Source organism: Mastigoproctus giganteus, chromosome 6, assembly GCF_048544385.1.
Source record: "Mastigoproctus giganteus isolate SK-2022 chromosome 6, ASM4854438v1, whole genome shotgun sequence".
Lineage (NCBI taxonomy): Eukaryota > Metazoa > Arthropoda > Arachnida > Uropygi > Thelyphonidae > Mastigoproctus > Mastigoproctus giganteus.
The window spans coordinates 196,346,438-196,368,854 of record NC_143580.1 but is presented as its reverse complement, the minus strand read 5'-3'; the positions used below and the strand labels follow the sequence as shown (position 1 = coordinate 196,368,854).

At 35.8% G+C, this 22,417-nt stretch overlaps 1 protein-coding gene across 3 annotated transcripts in view; it reads left to right on the top strand.

The window, feature by feature from the left end:
* LOC150084856 (muscle-specific protein 300 kDa-like) overlaps positions 1-22,417 on the top strand; it is a 1,257,473-nt gene that overhangs the window by 540,519 nt on the left and 694,537 nt on the right. For all 3 annotated transcript variants that reach the window (XM_090376651.1, XM_090376652.1, XM_090376650.1), the window contains 2 exons: positions 12,989-13,315; positions 19,031-19,154. In XM_090376651.1, the coding sequence (XP_090232777.1) occupies positions 12,989-13,315; positions 19,031-19,154 (451 nt within the window). The remainder of the gene's footprint in view (positions 1-12,988; positions 13,316-19,030; positions 19,155-22,417) is intronic.

Genomic DNA, 22,417 nt, shown 5'->3' with positions numbered 1-22,417 from the left:
TACTCATTCAGTTTGTCAGCTATCTGAGCATGATCATCAACAGTTGAATCATTGATATCAAGTGAACCAATCTGATTCATCCCCTTCCTTTTAGAATTTATATAAGTAAAGAATTCCTTGCTATTTTTCTTAGCATCCTTTGCCAAAGATTTCTCGTAAACTGCTTTCACTTCCCTATTCTCGTTTTTGACTTGATTACAGACATCAAGTTACAGTCAAGACTAATATTCAAGATTTCTAAGAGGTACAAGCTAAAGATTATAATGATTTATGCACCAACATCGAGCCATGATGATGAATAGGTTGAAGAAATGTACACTGAAATTGAGAGTCTTCTGGATGAGCAGAAAACCCACTACACTATTATTATGGGGGACTTCAATGCTAAGGTTGGAAAAAGGCAAAACAGCGCAGAAAGAGGAACTATAGGAAATTTTGGAATTGGTGAAAGAAATAAAAGAGGTGAAAGACTTGTGGAATTTGCAGAATCTCAAGGACTGTCAGTAATGAACACTTTTTTCAAGAAAAGGGTGAACAGAAAGTGGACATGGAAGAGTCCAAATGGATTAACAACTAATGAAATCAACTTCATCCTCACTAACAGAAGATATATTGTGAATGATGTTACCGTCCTGAATAAGGTAAATGTTGGAAGTGATCACAGAATGGTAAGATGTACACTTGATATAGATGTAGGAAAGGAAAGGAAAAAACTGACTCGAGTAAATAATACAAAGGTCTTTGAAATAACAGAGGAGGAGAAAAAGCAGTATGTACTGGAACTTAAGAACAAGTTTGAGCTTCTGCAGACTGCTCAGGACCAAGATATCGACGAGGAATATTACAACTTTCTGAAAGTGATAAAGCCCAAGAAACCTATAGGGAAAAAGAAATCCAAAGAAGAAAAAATTAGTCAAGAAACACTTGTCATGATGAACCAAAGACGACAAATGAAGAGCAAGAAAAACACTGACAGGGAGAAAATTGAGTATACTGAGTTATGCAAAGCCATTAGAAAGAGACTCAGAGAGGACATAAGAAGATTTAACACACGAAAAGTAGAACAAGCATTAAGGGAAAAACAAAGGATTTAAATCAGCAGCCATGAGCAGTAATACAGAAAGACAAATGATACTGAAACTGAAGAATAGCGATGGTGTACTTATAAACAGCAGAGAAGGCATAATTCAAATAGCAGAAGACTACTATAGAGAATTATACAAGGAGCGAGGGAATAATACCAGCAGTGGGGAACATGGATTGCAAAGTAGCAACACATACGACATACCCGATATTCTTCCTGATGAGGTAGAACATGCATTGAAGAAAATGAAGAATCGGAAAGCCCCAGGGGAAGATGAAGTTACTGTAGAGTTGTTAAAATTGGGAGGAAGAGACATAACACAAAAACTGGCAAGGCTCTTCACAAAGTGCATTAGAAAAGGTGTGGTGCCTAAGCAGTGGAATAATGCAATCATAGTTTTGCTGCATAAGAAAAGAGATAAATCAGAAATTGGAAATTATAGACCAATTAGCTTGTTATCCTACATCTACAAGTTGTTCACAAGGGTCATTACTAACAGATTAGAAAGAATACTTGATGAGAATCAACCGAAAGAGCAAGCTGGCTTTAGGACAGGATTCTCAACTATGGATCACCTTCACGTAATATCACAGCTAATGGAGAAAGCAAATGAATACAAAACACCATTATGCCTGGCATTTGTGGATTATGAAAAGCCATTTGACTCCATACAGCATAAGGCAATGTTTCGGGCACTGGAAAGACAAGGCATAGATACTCCATATATTATGATTTTGAAGAAAATATATGAGAGTGCTACATCCTTTATTAGACTAGACAAAGACAGTAGCAAATTTAAAATCGAGAAAGGAGTTCGACAAGGAGACACAATATCTCCGAAGCTGTTTACTGCTGCCCTTGAGGAAGCTTTCAGAAGATTAGACTGGTCGCAGAAAGGAGTCAATGTGAACGGAGAGTACCTAAACCATTTACGATTTGCAGATGACATTGTGGTCATAAGCCACGATCCCAAAGAATTAGAGGAAAATCTTAATCAGTTATGCACAGTTAGTAAGGATTTTGGACTAAAGATGAATATGGCTAAAAAGTAATGATGAACAAGTATGCCACAGAAAGGGAAATAATGATTGAAGGAGCAGTAATTGAAAAGGTGGAGTCATATACTTATCTGGGACAAGTTATTAGCTGTAATAATGATAAATGGCTGGAAGTCAAGAGAAGAATAAATTTTGGATGGATAGCATTCAGGAAATATAGTTACATACTGAAGAGCAATATCCCAGTTTGTCTGAAACGTAAAATAATAAATCAATGTATACTCCCCACCATGACTTATGGAAGTGAAACTTGGGCACTCACCAAAAGAATGGAAGAGAAGCTAAGAACTACACAGCGAAGAATGGAACGAATTATATTGGGAATCAGACTGTTAGATAAGAAGAGAAACACATGGATTAGGCAGCAAACTCAAGTAAAGGACATTCTTATCAAAACTAAAGAACTAAAATGGTCTTGGGCAGGACACATAGCTCAAAGACATGATGACAGATGGACTAAGAAAATAACAAAATGGTACCCAAGAGGAGCTAGAAGAAAACCAGGAAGACAAAGGCGGAGATGGATAGATGAAATTCATGAGTTAGTGGGTAGTAAATGGATGGCCAGTGCTCAAAACAGAAGGAACTGGAAAGTTGCTGGAGAGGCCTTCATCCTGCAGTGGATTGAAAATGGCTGATGATGATGATGACAGACATCAATGACTTTGATGAAGATACCAAACAGCTATACAGAGAAATACAGTTGGACCAGCAAATCAAAATGTCTCATAATAGGGAAATTTAACTTTCCAAATATTGAATGGAATTTTTGGATTGTTTACTGACACACTAACAAGACTTTTGTTCATTTCTTGGATGACTGTTTTCTTTAACAGCATGTTAGACAGGCAAAAAGAGATGCAATACTCTTAATCTGATTATTGGGGATGGTTCTTCATGCATAAAGAATCTAAAGGTAAAAGACCCACTGGGTGGCAGTGATCACAATATACTAACGTGGAATGTAATTAAAGACATAATTAATGTAAAGGGAAAGGCTTTTTCTTTCGTAAAGGTGACTACAGTGGTCTCAGACAGTTTTTCAATTCTACCCAGTGGGACCAACTGATATCAACAGCCAATTCAAAATGGGAAATATTGAGTGAAGTAATCAAAGAAGCTATGAGGCTTTTCATACCAATGAAGAAATACTATTCAAGGCGTAGACCTAAATGGATATCAAAAGAACTATTGAGACACATGGCAAAGAAGAAAAGTGCATGGGATGCATAAAAACTATCAGATGATGCAGAAGCCATGGTAAATATAAATTAGTCTGTAATCAAGACACAAAGAAGGTTAGGGAAGCTAAGGTAGATTACGAAGTAACATTATGACATAGAATGTAAATAAAACCAGCAACAACTTCTATGCCTATATTAACAGTAGAAAGAAGGGGTTGAATCACATTGGGCCACTCAATGTCAATGGGTTAACTGTTCAGGTTGGGGAGGGATTGAATAGGTATTTTGCATCTACATTCAGACATGAGAAATTCTTTAGGGAAGAGGATTCCAGAAGTTTTATCATACTCTAACAAGGAGCTAAATGACTTTGTGATAACTGAAAGGAAATTGGAAGAGAAACTGTTGAAGATGGACATCAAAAAGGCATCTGGGGTGGATGGAATCTACCCAACTATATTAAAGGAGGTAAGCAAACTCTTAGCCATAATTATGGGAGCATCCCTGGATTCAAGGGAAGTCCGTTTGGACTGGAGATGTGCAAATGTATCCCCAATTCATAAAGAGGGATCAAAAGGCAACATGATTAATTACTGACCTGTTATCTTAACATCTTTTCTAGGAAAAATAATGGAATCACTGACTAAAGAAGTAATGCAGGACAATCTGAACAGGTATGCAATTATACTGCAATCACAGTGTGGATTTGTTAAAGGGTAGTCATGTCTAACCAGTCTGATAGATTGCTATGATGCAGTGACCAAGTAACTGGATGAAAAAATTAATTTTGACATACGTCATATACTTTGATTTCAGGAAGACTTTTTATACTGTTGCACCTAAAAGACTGCTGTACAAACTAGAGCAATGTAGCATTGAGGACAAGTTACTGCTATGGATAAAGGGATGGTTACATTAGCATTAACATTAGCATTAGCATTAGTAGAGGCATTTGATGCAAGAAAGCAAGCTTATGCAGCATCAGCCAAAAAAAAAAAAAAAATGAAATAATAATAAAAATAATAAATAAATAAATAAAAATTAACCACTTCCACTTCAGCCCTCTGTTCGTTCGAAATACCTGTCCAGCTGAGCCTTAAACTTATTTAGGCTATCAACTTCCACGACAAGGGATGGAAGTCTATTCCACCAACCAACCACCCGCTGGCTAAAGGCAAATTTCCTCACGTCTATCCTACATCTGACTTTTCTCAATTTGAATTTATGCCCTCTCAGGTGATTATTCTGAGCAAGAGGAAGAATCCCGTCAGCATTGAGCATGCTCAAACCATTCAAGGCTTTATACACCTCTATCAGATCACCACGCTGGTGCGTAGTCCCCAGACACTGTAATTTGCAAAACTTAAGCCTTTCTTCGTAATAGCACCCCTTTGTTCCATTCACTAGTCTTGTTGCCCTTCTCTGTACTCTTTCCAGCATCTCTACATCCTTCTTGATATGAGGCCTCCAGGGCTGTATACAGTACTCTAGGTGTGGCCTGACCATTGCCTTATACAAGGGAATAATCACCTCCTTATCCCTGTTAGAAAAATTCCTATATATCATTGACAATACACCATGAGCTACTCTTGCAGCCCGTCTGCACTGCTCAGAAAACTTCATATCTGCCTGCACAACCACCCCCAAGTCCCTTTCATTCTCTACCACTGTCAGTGTAGTACCACAGAGTTGATACGTTGCTCTGGGGTTGCTGTTTCCCATATGTAGTATTTTACATTTGTCAATGTTAAACTTCATTTGCCAACTCTCAGCCCATCTGCTCAACCTTTCCAGATCCTGTTACGGCAGCATAGTGTCAGTAGTGTCCTTGACAATCCTGCCAACCTTCGTATCGTCTGCAAACTTGGACATTAAGCTTGATATACCATCATCAATATCATTTATAAATACAGAAAACAATAATGGACCCAACACTGAACCCTGAGGGACTCTACGAATAACATTAGTCCACGATGAGCAGTGTCCATTGATTACCACTCTCTGTCTTCTCCCCATCAACCACCCCTTTATCCATAGCAGCAATTTGCCTCCAATGTCACACTGCTCCAATTTGTGCAGCAGTCTTCCATGTGCAACAGTATCAAAAGCCTTTCTAAGATCCAAGTATATAATATCAAAGTTATTCCCTGCATCCAGTTCTTTTCTGACTGCATCATAGTTTCCAATCAAATTGGTCAGGCAAGACTTCCCCTTAACAAAACCATGCTGTGTCTGAGCTATGACTGAAGTCTTGTCTAGATGATCCTGGAGTGCTTCTTTAACCAGTGCTTCCATTAATTTTCCAGGAACAGAAGTTAAACTAACAAGTCTATAATTACTTGTGTTGCCCTTTGATCCTCCTTTGTGAATTGGGGTCACATTTGCACATCTCCAGTCCATGGGTACTTCCCCTGAGTCCAAGGAAGCTCTCATAATTATGGCTAAGGGTTTGCTTACTTCCTTTGCTGCCTCCTTTAATATAACTAGATAGATCCCATCCACCCCAGGTGCCTTTCTTGTATTTATCTTCAACAATTTCTCCTCCACTTTACTCTCAGTTATTACAAGATTCTCTAGCTTACTGCCAGAGTTGAATACACCTCTGGCATTCCCCTCGCTGAATAACTCCTCATGTGTGAATGTCAATGCAAAATATTTATTCAGTTTGTTAGCTACCTGAGCAGGATCATCAACAGTTGACCCATCGATATCAAGTGGATCAATCTGATTCATCCCCTTCCTTCTAGAGTTTACATAAGTAAAGAACTCTTTGCGTTTTTCTTTGCATCCCTTGCCAAAGATTTCTCGTAATCTGCCTTCGCCTGCCTAACCTCCTTTGTAACTTGGTTACAGATTGACTTGTATCTATCATAGGCTTCTGTGTCACGTGTTAATTTGTATGTATCACATGCATTTTTCTTCTCTGTCATATGTCTCATTAGTTCATCTGACATCCACTTAGGCCTAAACCTTGAACAATATTTCTTAGTTGGTATGTAAAACCTAGTAGCTTCCAAGATAAGTTCTTTGAATGCTTCCCATTTTGAATTTTCTCTTGGTAACATCAACAGTTGGTCCACTGTATAGAATTTAAATACTGTCTCAGTCCATCGTAGTCGCCCTTACGGAAGCTATAACCCTTCCCTTTACCCCTAATGGTAGTTACCTCTTTGAGTAAATCCCACTTCAGCACACTGTGATCCCTGCCACCTAGTGGTTTATTTACCTGCAGATTCTTAATGCATGAAGAATCACTACTGATAATCAAATCAAGAGTATTATTCCCTCTAGTTGCCTCCCGAACATGCTGATGTAGAAAACAATCAATCAATAAATCCACAAAACCTTGCTAGTGTGTGAGTGACCATTCCCCAAATTCCAGTCAGTATCTGGGAAATTAAAATCTCCCATTATAAGACTCTCTGATTTTCTGGCCCACTCTATTTCCCTGTACAGTTTCTTATTATACTCATCAGAGTCATTAGGCCTATAGCACACTCCTACTCTCAATTTTGATCTCCCAATGCTTATGTCACACCAAACTGACTCAACACTGCACTGTCCAGCAATGTCGACTGGCTTCACTTCCTTAGATTTTATGTATTTCTTAACTAATAGCATAACCCCTCCTCCCTTCCTATCCTGTCTATCCTTTCTGTAGACATGGAGGAAGACAGAGAGTGGTTATAAATAGGGACTGCTTTTCATGGACTGATGTTATTAGTGGAGTTCCCCAGGGTTCAGTGCTGGGCCCATTGTTGTTTTCAATATTTATCAATGATTTTGATGAAGGTATATAAGGCTTAATGTCTGAGTTTGCGATACAAAGGTTGGCAGGGTGTTTATCATTAGTAATAAGGGTAAGCTACTGCAACAAAACCTAGAAAAATTGGGTCAATGAGCAGAGAAATGGCAGTTGAAGTTTAACATTGACAAATGCAAGGTATTGCATATGAGTAGCAGTAATCCCAGAGTAATTTATCAACTGTGTAGTGCTACACTCAGGTTAGTGGAGAATGAAAAATACCTGGGCGTAATTGTGCAGTCAGAAATGAAATTCTCTGTGCAGTGTAGATATGCTGCCAGGAGGCTCATAGGTTTTGTCAATAATATACAGAAACTTGGTTAGCAGGGATAAGGATGTGATTATCCCTTGGTAAAAGGCCATGACTGGGTCGCATGTCAAATATTGTATACAGGTCTGGAGACTTCACATTAGGAAGGATATAGTTCTGCTGGAATGAGTGCAGAGAAGGGAAACCAGATTAATGAAGGGAACAAAAGGGTGCTCTTACCTAGAAATTCTTCAGTTCTGAAAATTGCAGCATCTCGAGACTGGGCACGTGCGGGAATATTTCTTTACGGTGTTTGAAGCATTGAATGGATTGAGGTAGCTAAATGTTAATGGCATTCTTTCACTCGCTGAAAGTACACAAATGAGGGAACATAAGTTCAAGTTGAGGAAGGACGATTGCAGGATAGATGTGTGGAAGTTTGCCTTCAGCCCGTGGGGTGGTTGATTGTTGGAATATACTTCCATCTGCTGTTATAGAATTGGATAGGTTGAATGAATTCAAGGAAGAAGTAGAAAAATTCTTGGAGAGTAGGGAGGTGAGCTTTCTATTTTTTTTTTTCTTTTCTTTTCTTTTCTTTTTTGGCTGATGCTGTAAAAGCTTGCTTTCTTGTATCATTTGTCATTACTACTTCATTACTACTATTTCCAGATTTGCTTCATTCTATTATAGATCAATTTTCAGAAAACTCTTGTGTATTTATACAGGATGGTAAATAAAGTTTCTCCACCCCCATTGAAGAAAACTTTGGAAAACTGTGATAGCGATGTTGGAGTAAATGTATGTGGAAGATAGTGTATATATAGGGAAAACCTGTGAGTTGTTCAATAACCTTGATTACAGTACTTTCTGGCAGTGTTTCTTGAATGTTTGAAGTTATAATTATATATACTTGCAAGGTATTGCATATCAGTATTTTACTAAAAATATGAAATCACTATATTTATAGTTGGTCTAATCAGAACTGTGCACATGTACAGCTCTGAATTAACAGTGTCAAGGGCCATTAATATCCATGTTACATTCAGATTTATTGGCATTCATCTGTTCTTTAAAGTTCTTGGTGCAGTGGAGGAGTGGGGAGGTGGATATGCTATCTATTTCACATAACTCCAAATAAATCTCCAAATGTGTTACATTTGAGGTGGCAAAAGTCAACCACAGCCCTAGGGTTTTCAGTTCATTATGTGCACAGCATTAAATAACTCCATTTCAATTGACCATTGATTGCAGATTTCTATAAAACTGTTGGGTTTCTTTAAACAGCTCTCCTTTTCATAACTATATTTATCATTTCCACACCTAGATTTTTGAGATATACCTCCCACCAGGTGGTGGGGGGGGATATATCTCAAATTAATCTCAGAAATCTATAAAAATTGGAAAGAACTTTTTATACACACCCATTAGAATGCCAAGTTTGTGCTTAATTTCCTCACACTATTTGCACTGAACACGTACAAGGACATCCTATTTGACTGTATCATGTTCAATTCAGAGAGATCTGTAAACATCACATAAGTAACACATTTTGTTAGGCAGTGATTTGTAGAAGTGCACCCTTCGGTCTTCCCCATGCCACAATATGCGAGCTGCTTTGAGTTCTTCTCTTTTTGCTGCTCTAGTCTGAGGCATTATTTGTATTTAAATTCAATTTGATTTGAGAATACTGCAGTAAATTAATAGATACGTAAATGCAACAAGAACACTAATGCATTTAGAGGTAATGCATCAATAATATGTATTATGCTATCAGTTTAAGTTGTTATTATTATTATATATATATATTCTACAATCAAGTTTACATTATACAGGGTGTCCCAAAAAGGTGTAACCAATTTTAAATATTTGTAACAAATGTAATTTTAATGATAGAAATGTGAGAAAAACAGTTGAAGTTTTTACTGACATTCAACATGTACACCTCTTGTCACACAAACAAAAAGGTGTAACCAATTTTAAATGAGCAATACAAACATGTTGGAGAAAATGAAACAAGATGAATGTGTAATGACATGGATTTGTTACACAGACAAGGGCACATTTCATGTTTCAGGAAAGGTGAATAAGCAAAATGTCAGAATTTGGGGAACTGAAAACCCACATTGTGCGCAGGAGTATCAGCGAGATAGCCCAAAGGTGAATGTGTGGTGTGGCATCATGGTTGATCGTGTTATTGGACTCTTTTTCTTTCAAGAAGTGACTGCGAGAGCGGATAATTACCAGGACATGCTTGAGCTATATGTGTATCCTCAATTGGATGAACTGCCAAATAGGGTTATTTTCCAACAGGATGTAGTGCCGTCACATTGGGCTTTGAGTGTGAGGAGGGCTCTTGATGACAAGTTTCCTTGCCATTGGATTGGGCGTGATGGTCCCATTGCGTGGCCATCACATTCACCAGATTTATTCCCTTGTGATTTCTTCTTATGGGGATTCATCAAAGACACAGTCTACAAGCCCCCTGTTGCTGACATCACAGACTTAAAGTGCAGGATTACAAATGCAATTACCATGATTAAGTGTGACATCCTTGAAAAAACATGGGATGAACTTTATTACCGATTAGATATTGTTCACGTGACAAGTGGTGCACATGTTGAATGTCAGTAAAAACTTCAACTGTTTTTCTCACATTTAGTGCAGGTTTTGTGTTTCTGTCATTAAAATTACATTTGTTACAAACATTTAAAATTGGTTACACCTTTTTGGGACACCCTGTATATATCATACTATATACTTAATTTTAGCCTTAATAGATTATAAAATTTCTCTGCTAAGAAAAAAAATATATAAAAGATACCCAACCTACATGAATCTTTGAGCTACTTATTTACCATAATTAAAACACTATAAGTGTCACTACCATACATAAACTACAAGTTACTACATATGAGATAATATTATATTCTGAAATCACCAATACAAAGGCTCTATGAATATTAAATCATAACTTACAAAATCTCTAGCTAAATTTAGAAATAGGCTAATGAACATGATTAGGACTATTAAAACTATTCATTGAACATAATTTAATATATTAATTACATATTCTGTATTTTTTATGTTAATTGCATAAAAAAAAGAGCAAAAATTTATACATGGTAAACAAGTTTATTACTATCTTCTTGTTTAAAATTATTTTACTGTTTGCCGAGCTAACAGTTCCAGGAGAAACGAAAAGGACAAGTTGATTTGTAATAGTTCTACAAATAAGGTTTAGGAGGCCAAGGCCACATATGAGAAAGCACTGGCTGAGAGAGTAAAGAATGAGACAAGAAATTTTTTTAAATATATGTGAATAGAATGAAGAAGAAAGTGAGTCAGATCTGACCTTTTTGCACTCCCTGGTGGCCTCCCTCATAATTACTGGGTATATGCCTTTATGCTCAAAAGTGTTTCTACCAAGTGAGAAAGTCTTAGATAACCTGGCTGATGTTGCAGATGAATTGAATGAGTACTTTGCATCTGTCTTTACTGACAAAAATCCCTATATACTGAGAATAGGCTAAGCCATATGAAATTTGTGACTTCAAAAATTACAGATAAATGTTTATTAGAACACTTTTGAGCATAAAGCAAGTAAGACTCCCAAAGTTGATTGCATGTACCCAGTAATTATGAGGGAGGCCACCAAGGAATGTCCTAAACCATTGGAGTTAATCATGAAGGCATCTTTAGACTTGGATGAGAGTCCTTGGGATTGGAGAAGTGCCAACATATCGCCAATACATAAAGGTGGTTATAAGAATGAAGTTTGTTGCTACAGACCAGTTTGTCTGACAACAGTGATAGGGAAAATCTCAGAGGCAATGATTAAGAGTGAAATCCAGAGACATTTAGATAAATATGACATTCTGAAGGGCACACAACATAGTTCTGTTAAGAGGAAAATCATGTTTTACTAATTTATAAATTATTTTGACACAGTTACTCACAAGCTAGATTTAGGGAACAATTTCAACATAGTTAATTTGGATTTTGCCAAGACATTTCACTCAGTCCCTCACAAGTGGTTATTGTATAAGCTGAAATGTGTTGAGATTACTTGAAAAATCCTTACATGGCTTGCTGGGTGGTTGAAGAACAGAAGGCAGAGGGTTGTGATTAATGGATATTCTTCAGATTGATGTAACACCAGGAATAGAGTCCCCCAAGGATCGGTTCTTACACCACTGTTCAGGATGACTCAGGTGGGGTTGAATTAAAAACAGCAGCAGAAGAAAGGGATCTAGGAGTTATGATATGGGCAGATGTGAAGTTTTCTGAGCAGTGTAAACAGGCAGCCAGGAAAGCCTATTGTGTCCTATTAATAATTTATCAAAATAATTAAAATTTATTTTGATAAATTTTATTTTTTTTAAAATTAAAATTTATCATTATCCTGTAGGGATAGGGAGGTCACAATCCCACTGTATAAGGAAATTGTAAGCGCACATTTGGAATACTGTGTTCAGGTATGGAGACCTCATCTAAGAAAGGACATTGGGCTTCTTGAAAGGGTTCAAAGACGGGCAACTCACATGGAGTTACCCATCTTTGGACCCTTTCAAGCAAAAGGGCGACCATACAAGGAAAGACTTCAATTATGTGGGCTACAGAGCTTGGCAACCAGGCAGCTCAGAGGTGTCCTGATTGAGGTTTATAAGGCTCTGAGAGGGTTTAGTAAAATGAATAAGTGGAATTTTCACTGTTATAAAGAATTCCAGAACTACAGGCCATAAATTCAAATTAAAGGGGAAGAGGTTTAAACTAGATTGTAGTAAGTTTTCGTTTAGTCAGCCAGTCTGTTATTGGTGGAACAAGTTGAGGCTAACAGTTTTAATAAATTCAAAGGTCAACTGGATAGTAGTTACCTATACTAGGAGAGAAACATATAACTTGTATTTTCTTATCTACTTGTTTTTTTTTTGGCCATTGCAACAAAATCCTGTGGCTTCCTTGCTTGTTGTTGTTTGTTTGTTATTTGGTTTTTAGGAGCATTAGCAACTAAGGCCATATTGCTCCGGGATATGCGGTGGTCATTCCCTGACCTTTCTGCATCCTCCGTATTTGGTGGTGACGGGCTCGAACCCAGGTCTAATCAAGAATTGTGTGCTATGCACTGCTGCTCCTTCCCACCTGGCTACGGAGGCGCCTGGCTTCCTTGCACTATATGGCAAATACTATTGTTATTGCTATTACTTAATCGTCATATATGTATAATTGTTTAAATAACATAATAATGAAAAGACAAATCAAATTTAGTTTCAGGAGTACAGTTATATTAATCATAAACAATGGCAAGAAATTTAATTTTAATTATATCAGAATTTTTTTTTTAACTTCTATGACAATCCTAAAACCTAATACTATACTTATTTGAAGAGTTAGCTTAGCAACACTTCTCTAAATAATTTAAAATTTGGTAATTTTCTCTTATTTTCATACTTTATAGGAAATAACAGTGTTCTTGTTAATATTTTACTTAATATTATTGAGATATTGAAATATTGATTTTTATATATGTGAAAGAAGAGGTTAAATGTATCAATTATTTAATTTTTGTTATGAAACAATGAAATAATTTTAATAAATAATTTTTTGTAGTCTTTACAACGTGAAACAAGAAATAAAGAAGTAATTATCCACTCATCAGAAAAGAAAGCAGAATCTTTACTTACTGATCTTGATAGTAAGGAAGCTGAAAGCCTTCAGCTTGAGTTGAGTATCTTAAAAGATAAATATAATGAGCTGTGTGATGCACTGAAAAATTATTTGGATAAGTTAAATATTTATCTTGAAAAGAGCTTCCAACTAGAACAAGAGTTAGAAGCAATGAAGCAGTGGTTCAGGGAAAAAGAACAGCAGTTATCACACATTGAAGTGCTGCCTGCAAAAATTGAAGATCTGCAGAAAAATATTTTGACTTGTCAGGTATGGTATTTGATAAACTGTTTCTGTAGTTATATATCATATTTTATTATTTTCATTAAATTGTTAGGAGGAATGGCTACATCCTGTCTGTGACAGAATACAAATAAGATAATTATAATAGGAAAAATTCCTAGCATACTTTACACTTTTGGTAGAGTAAAAGTTGGAAAGTAAAAAAACCTAATTTTTAACTATCTAATGTTTTTTATTGTTTTATTATTAATTCAAGAATTGATTTTATAATGACACTGATCTGCTATGTTCTATTGTATACAAAATTAGTAATGCTTGTTTGTGATAGAGCTGACTTATAAAACATTATAGCTTAATTTTATGCATGGTGGGTTTGTCATGCATCACGCAGGATTCTATCTGAATCCCTGCACTAAAGGATCCAGACAGAATGCACATCTATCTGAATCCTTTAGACAGGAACTGACTAATGCCACTCCTCAAGAAAGGTTGAAGTGGTGAATTTTGGGCAGAAGTGAATGTTTTTCCTCTTAGTAACTTGAGGTACTAGGTGTGTTTTCCTTTTCTTTTTTGGTAGTTGTTGGCGCATAGGCTTCTGTGGCCATAATGCACCTCCCAAGGTTTTTGCAGTACTTTGATCCAAGCCCGAGGCGGGAATCGAACCCGCGATCTTTGGGGTTGCCAGGCAGGCACTTTACCCACCCAGCTAGCCCGGTCGGCACTAGGTGTGTATGTTAAGCACCAAAGCAACTAAGGTTATAAAGCTTTAGTGCATTTTGCCTCTAGTTTCCTGTATTCTTTGGTCAATTTTCTATTTGCTCAAAAGTTAGTTAGCCTCAGGCAAGTTGTGAGAAAAGCCCATAAAAATTCCATGCGTCATTAACAAGATTTCAACTCAGGCCTTGTAATCACAATTTTCCCTCAAATTGGAAGGATAATGATTATAACCACTTTCCACTTGTGAGGACTTAGTAGCTTGAGATTTTGTCTAACAAACAAAAAAATGAACCTTAGAACAAATGGCATACTCTCTCTCTCTCTCTCAGACACACACACACACACACACACACACACACACACACACACACACACACACACACACACACACACACACACACACACACATGCACATGTTAATTCGAATAAATAACTGGAAAATTTTGAATAAATGAATAAGGAAATACATAATTAATAATAGCATGTAGCAACATCTAAGTGTAATTAGAATATAGATATCATTAAATGAATATGCAGGATGAAGATAAGAGTGGAAATATAACAGCAAACATCGCAGTTAAAGCAATGAAAAAAAGTGGGAGAGAGGAACAAAGTGAACAATTGTGAAAGAATAATCACACAACCATAGATTGTAAGTTAATTTAGAAATCTAAATGTTAACTAGAAGTCTGATGCAACTGAAAATTAATATAAGGCAAATAATATCAAATTTAAGTGCCACCCCTGAAATAGAAATCTAGTCTGATAAAGGTGTAATATCATATGAGAATCCAACAGTACCAAGGCTGTAATTATAAATAAAACAAATAAGCAGTCACCCATTAAATCTGTTGTCCTCATAAAGTTACTAAGATCACTGACTGACAGAATATAGTATATTCTGAAAACTAGACAAATAAGTGCATAAAGCAACTGATTTGAATGGCTATACTAAAATAAACTAGATTTGATAATTGAGAGCTATTAAGTGCTCGATAATTCCTATATTCTATTATATTATAAATCAACAGGGATTACCTTTATTTTAGATATAGAAAGCTTCTTTTCCAACTCTCCTAGTCCAACTTGCTAATAATTTTTTATTAGCGAGTTGGACTAGGAGAGTTGGAAAAGAAGCTTCCTATATCTAAAATAAAGGTAATCCCTGTTGATTTATAATATAATAAAATAAACTAGACAAATAAGTGCATAAAGCAACTGATTTCAATGACTATACTAAAATAAACCATTGGTACAGATATTGGTTACTAGCATTATTTATATCCTGCAGACAGTTAAATAAATGAATAAACAAATTAGTTATGTGAATGTTAACTTAATGGGTTTTAATATGCATTCAAACTGAAAATTAGTTTGAAGTATTCACAAGAAGCAAAATTTGTGTTGAAAGCATTATGGGATGGTACTCTTTCTTGCAATAGTTGTGCTCAAACAACCCCTTACTTGTAAGTTAGGAATAATATTGTTAGGTTTTAGGTACATCTACATCTTAGGCCATATTGTACCATTGTGTGGTGTCTGTAGAATTGTGGGTTCATTGAAATAATATGCAGTGTGTTGAGTTTACAGTAATGCACATCCATTGTTGTGCTTGTTGTTATTGGACCATGAACTTGTACCACATCAAAGAAGCAGGATTTAGTGACAAAACTATTGGTAAAAACCATAATATACTGCATAGTATTACTGACCCCCCCCTGATCTCGGTGATTTTTTATTGTTTTCAGTGGTTTTATACTTTTTTGTTACATTTAGCATGCTAAGAATGTAATGGTATTTTGCAGATGATTTTGTTGTGGTTGTTCACACTACTGTTGGATGGGAAATGTGCATTTCTGGTCTACAGTGTTGCAAAGACATATATCATCCACTATCCTAACTATGAATTGAAGAGTACATTCTACATTTCTTGGGTTCAGATGTCGTTATCTGCTGCTACACCATGTAAATCTTTTAAAAGAATTAATGCAGTATGTTTCCTAGTACTTTTTGAACAGTTAACCATGAAATATTGAGTTCTTATGAAACTGTTCTTGTTGCATGCTCACTACTTGCTGTACTATTTAACATGGCAGTGGCAGTCTCATCAATAAAAATTTTCCTCAAGTGGCTGCTACCCTTTTCCTTGGAATACAGAGAAAACACTTGTCACATTTCACTCCTCTTCATTGTGTTGCACAATTCACTTCATGAAAATAATCTTCCCAATTCTTTGAAATGACAGTATTCCAAAACTGCAGCCAAGGGATTCCTGCTATTTTGGTAATTGGGCTTTATCAGAGTGCATAATTCCTCATTCTGTTTTGGTGATAGAACTTCACCAGAGTGCATGATTCATTCCTCATTCTAAGTGCTGTGTTGATGTTTAATGCCTAATCTGTGATCACCTGCTTTTATGGCCTTTCAGTGATATTTCAGTGATTTGTATATTTACAGTAGACTGCATTAGTTTCAGCTTGGTGGAGCTTTTTTTTTTTTTTTTTTTTGAACTAATTTGTTTTTTCATATCTTTTATATCCACATGGACTGGATATTGTTTAATCCAAAAATTTCTCTGTGCTGAAAGCCTTCCTTTTATTGATTTAAATGTATTTTTAAAATAAAATTGCTTATAAGAAGCCTCAAAACCTAGGCTTCAAACTTATATAAAAGATAATACTAATTAAAAAATAAGAAATTTCATAATGATGGGTTCAGTAAATTTCAGTTTGTTGATCTCATTATAAGAAAACACTGAAACTTTATCATGGGACATTGATAAAGTTTCAGTATGCTCCTTCTATTTTGTAACGAGATGTTACTACCCTTGCGTGCCTCCATAGCCAGGTGGGCAGGAGCAGCAGTGTGAAGCATACGCTTCTTGATTAGACCGGGGTACGAGCCTGTGACCACGAAATACGGAGGATGTGGAAAAGTTAGGGAATGACCACCACATATACCCGGAGCAATATGGCCTTTGTTGCTAATGCTCCTAAAAACCAAACTACCTTTGCAGCTCTTTCATTGGTGTAACATTCATCAGTATAGTATTGACAAAGTGAAAATAACTTGCATTATAAGAATACCAATGAGAATTCCATGCCTATAAAAGATTGTACTAATTAAAATAGTACTTGCATCTGCATTTTGTAATGGGCTAAGGAAACAGGTGAGCTAATCAAAAAAAAGTGCACTTTTTTTTTTTTACAAAAAAGACCGAGTACTGTAGTATATATGATTATCAAAGAGACATTAGTCTCTTTGATAGTCATATGTGAAGATCTAAGGTTTCTGGACATGAGAATATCTGTAAATTTAACTTATATATAGGAGAATAAACCCTATATCTCTGCCTCAGACCAACTAATTGTAGCCCAGTTAAAAAAAAAAAAAAAAAAAAGCTATAGAGATTACCTCCTCCATTTTTTTTTTATTGGGAATCAAACCTCATACTTTTTCCATATGGTGGTTTGTTCCAAATTTGCATTAAGTCAACTAAAGCCACAGTGTATTAATACAGGGTGTCTCAAAAATATTGGTACAAACTTTTAGGGGAGGTACGTAACATCTAAAGGAATGTGAATCGCATAGAAACCCATAACCGGAAACGTCACCATAAGTCGGTACATGGCGCTGTTCATCAGTTCGCGAGAGGGAAAATTTCTGGTTTACTCATTCAAGCAGTAGTCGCCTCAAGAAGAGCATGCATCAATATACGAACTGTGAGCTGGCAGACATGCACCTAGTGTATGGATTAGCAGAGGGCCCACACTGTGTGTGTGCCCCCATGCGGCACAACATCGCTTCGCAATAAATGTGTGGGCAGGTATGGTCGGTGACTGCGTAGTCGGCCCATACCTGTTACCATCCCGCATGAACTCCGCTAAATATCAGATCTTTCTTGAACAAGTTCTACCAGGGTTATCTGATGATGTTCCAGCAAATGTGAGATGTAACATTTGGTTTCAACATGACGGGGCGTCTGCCCATTATGGAAGGTGTATTCGTAACCACTTGAACAGGCATTTTGGGCGTCGATGGATTGGCCCCTGGTGGACCCGTTGCCTGGCCCCCATTCTAACCTGATTTATCAAGCCTTGATTTCTTTCTGTTGGGGCCCCTCAAATCTATCACGTATGAATCGCCTGTGGAGACGGAAATGGATCTCGTGGCAAGACTCATCTGCACTGCTGCTACTGTCAAAAAAACTCCAGGTGTGTTCGACCGTGTCCGCCAATCCATGCTGCATCGGTGTCACACATGCATCGCGTCTCATGGTGAAACCTTCGAGCATCTGTTGTAACATCATGAAATGCATCCATCTCGTACTCCATTGTTAATATTATGTCAAATAAATATTTGCCACTAATTACTGTCTTGTGCCTCTGCTACTACTTTCCCGTGACGTTTCCGGTTATGGGTTCCTATGAGATTGACATTCCTTTAGATGTTACCTACCTTCCCTAAACGTTTGTACCAATATTTTTGAGACACCCTGTATATTGTTTCTATGCAATGTTGTCTATTCAGTTGCTGGCATTCTTGTCTTCTGGGGTGAAAACTTATTTTCTGGAGGGGGGGGAAGCAGGCAGGCAGTCCTCTTCGAAGACCAATTAAGTTAGTTATAGTTTAGGAGGAAAAAAAATTTCCTACAATATTCACAGTCTTTTTGATATTGAAACAAATAGTTATCAAAGTTGTCTTTCCATATTTAAAAGCAGACATGGTCCTTTCAATTTTATGGAAATATATATGCTATAATTACTGTAGTTGCTGGAAAGATATGACAAATGGTGAAGTCACTCTGTCACCACAGAAGATTTTTTATAGGTATCTGATATAGTTGTACAAGATAAAGTTGTTTTAAATTGCTATGTGTCATATATGTTTTTTACATATGTGCTATGAATATATACTATGCAGACAAAAAGTTCTTATAAGTGATCTTTTTTTTCTTCTTTTTTTTCTGTGTAGTGTTTACTTTTTTTGTTATATTTAGCATAAAATGCAATTCTTTTTCATCAGGTCACAGAATCAGAGATAAAGACATTTGAAGAAACAAAAATTAATGAAATAACCAAACACAACAGAGAATTGGAAGCTTCCTGTTCAGATGATGATCTTAAGAATCTCCACAGAATTACTGAAGGTAGATATACTATTTTAACAATTTAATTATTTGATCACACTATTAGTAAATTAATAAGAGGAGTTTACCTCAATATAGTACGTGGAACACTTCCGTATGATACCCTCCAGAAATTAAAACGGAAAAAACGAAAAAATCGACAACTTACCGGTACATTAAAGTAAAATATAAATAATTAAAGTAAATTATAAATAATTAAATAATCAATTTAACACAATTCAAAATCAATTCAAAACAATTAAAATTCAAATTAACGCAATTAAAAGAATCTAACGAAAATATTCAAAACGATTTTTATTCAAAACGAAAATATTCAAAACGATATATTGAGGTAAACTCCTCTTATTAATTTACTAATATCATTATCAACGTAGAACATATTGAGTATTACAGCTCTGATTCATACTATCAAATTGATCACACTATGTAAAATTTTTAAAAATAGTTCTGTTATGAATCTTATTGGAGTTTCTCTATGAATTTGGGTATGCTGAATTCGAATATGACCATAGTTTTTCCATAACATCAGTGATCTGCCTGATTAACAATGTTTAACATCTGTTCAGATAAAAGTATTAACCCTTGCTAAAAGTAACCAACAGGCTAAAAAATCACAAATTAAAAAGTACTTCAAACCCTCCTCAAGTTAATCAAATTTCCTTAAAAAAAAGTACACTTGACCACCTTTCTCCTTTGTTGGTGTGATCTTTCAAAACCAGGAATTAGATTTAGTCCATCATATCTTCATCCCACCTTCCTTGGAACATTTTATTCATTGACTGTGTATCCTGGAGATTCTCTCATTATGCTCTTTTCTAATATATCACCCAGATTTGGTCTGATAAACTCTAGTAAAAATGCAAGTAATGGGACTTAATTAACATTCTGCATTCCATTTTTCTGTAATTTTCAGTCAGCTTGTCAACTAGGTCTTTGTAATTTTCACTTTTAGCATTGCTAATTCTAGCAACACTAAAAGTGTTGAAGAGAAGAAAATACCCTTTTCTTCTCTTGTAGCGTTGATCTACTGTCCTGCTGCCCCATAAGGTGCAAAAACGAGGGAATGAAACCACCTATCTGCAAAAACATAAAACTTTCAATAGCTGCCAAAATACTGATGCCAGAGAAAAAATGCATTATTAGATTCAGCACACAATATGCATATAAGAAACAGATAATTTGATAGTATGAACCAGAGCTATGATGCTCAGTACGTTCTACATTGATTTCAATATTTATAAAAGAATAAGAGAAGTTTACCTCAATATGATATGATAATCTCCAGAAATTAAAATGAATAAAACATTAACGCCAAATGACTACAGTAAAAATAAATAAATAAAATAAAATAAAAAATAATAATAATAAATTGAAAACAATTAAAAAATAATTTTAAAAAGTTTAACATAAATTTTAAAAACGATTTTCCTTCCTGACACTGACAATATTTTTTTTCAACTGTATGTCGTGATCACAGGAATGAATTTTCATTCCTGTGATCACAACATACAGTCGAAAAACGTTGTCAGCTTCAGGAAGAAAAATCATTTTTTAAAATTAACATTAAACTTTTTAAAATTAATTTTTAATTATTTTTTAATTGTGTTCAATTGATTTTTTAATTGTTTTCAATTTATTATATATTTTTTTTTTTTACTGTAATCATTTTGCGTTAATGTCTTATTCATTTTAATTTCTAAGTGTTCTACATATCATATTGAGGTAAACTTCGCTTATTCTTTTACAAAGAAACAGATAAATATAAAAAGAACTTATTTGTTACTTAGTGTAATTTAAATAAATTCTAAATAAACAGAATCATCTCATTTCTTTTTTTAATACTAAATATTTTCTACTGCTTTATTACCTTGTTCTAACTGTGAATTAGCATTAGTATTAGTTGAGGCATATGATGCAAGAAAGCAAGCTTATACAGCATCAGCTAAAAAAAAAAAAAAAACACTTTCCATTTCGTCCATCCGGTCACTCCAAATGTTTGTCTAGTTCAGTCTTAAATTTATTTAAGCCGTCAACTTCTGCAACAACAGATGGAAGTCTGTTCCAGCAATCAATTACCCACTGTCTAAAGGCAAACTTCTGCACATCTATTCTACAACTGTCTTTCCTCAGTTTGAATCTATGTCCCCTCAGGTTCTTAATCTGAGCAAGCGAAAGACTCCCGTCAGCATTGAGCCTGCTTAAACCATTCAAGGCCTTATACACCTCAGTCAGATCACCTCGCAGGTGCCTAGTCTCCAGCTGCTGCAACTTGCAGAATTTAAGTCTTTCTTCATAAGCGCACCCCATTGTTCCTCTCACTAATCTTGTTGCCCTTCTCTGTACTCGTTTTAGCAACTCTACATCCTTCCTAAAATGAGGCCTCCAGACCTGTATGCAGTACTGAAGGCATATCCTGACCATTGACTTATACAAAAGTATAATCACCTCCTTATCCCACCTAGCAAAATTCCTGTATATCATTCACAAGACCCCATGAGCTGCTCTGGCAGTTCGTCTGCACTGCTCAATGAACTTCATATCTGACTGCACAATTATCACCAGGTCTTTTTCATTCTCCACCTCCCCGAGTGTCGTACCACACAGTTGGTACGTTTCTCTTGGGTTACTGCTACCCATATGCAGTACTTTGCATTTGTCAACGTTAAACTTCAGTTTCCACTTCTCAGCCCATCTGCCTAACTTTTCTAGATCCTGTTGCAGTAGCATACTGATTATAGTGTCATTAACAACCCTGCCACCTTTGTATCATCTGCAAACTTGGACATTAAGCCTGATATACCTTCATCGGTATCATTGATAAATACATAAAACAACAATGGGCCCAGCACTGAACCCTGGGGTAACTCCACTAATAACATTATTCCACACACAGCAGTGTCCATTTATTACCACTCTCTGCCATCTCCCACTCAACCATCCCTTTATCCATGTAGCAACTTGCTCTTAATACCATACCGCTCCAGTTTGTACCACAGTCTTCCATGTAAAACAGTATCAAAAGCTTTCCTGAATTCTTTTGATCCTTCATAACCCTACTAGATATACATATTACAATAAAATTCCACTGTACTAACAGAATACATTATTATTATTATTATTATCTTAATCAGATGATGTTATGAGATCATGTATTAAATTAATTGTTGCATTATGTCTCATTATTTAATTTGTTAGCTGCTTTCAGTGCTGCAGCTAGTAGTGAATCTTTTAAATTTATCTACATCTGTTCTTGTATGTAAACT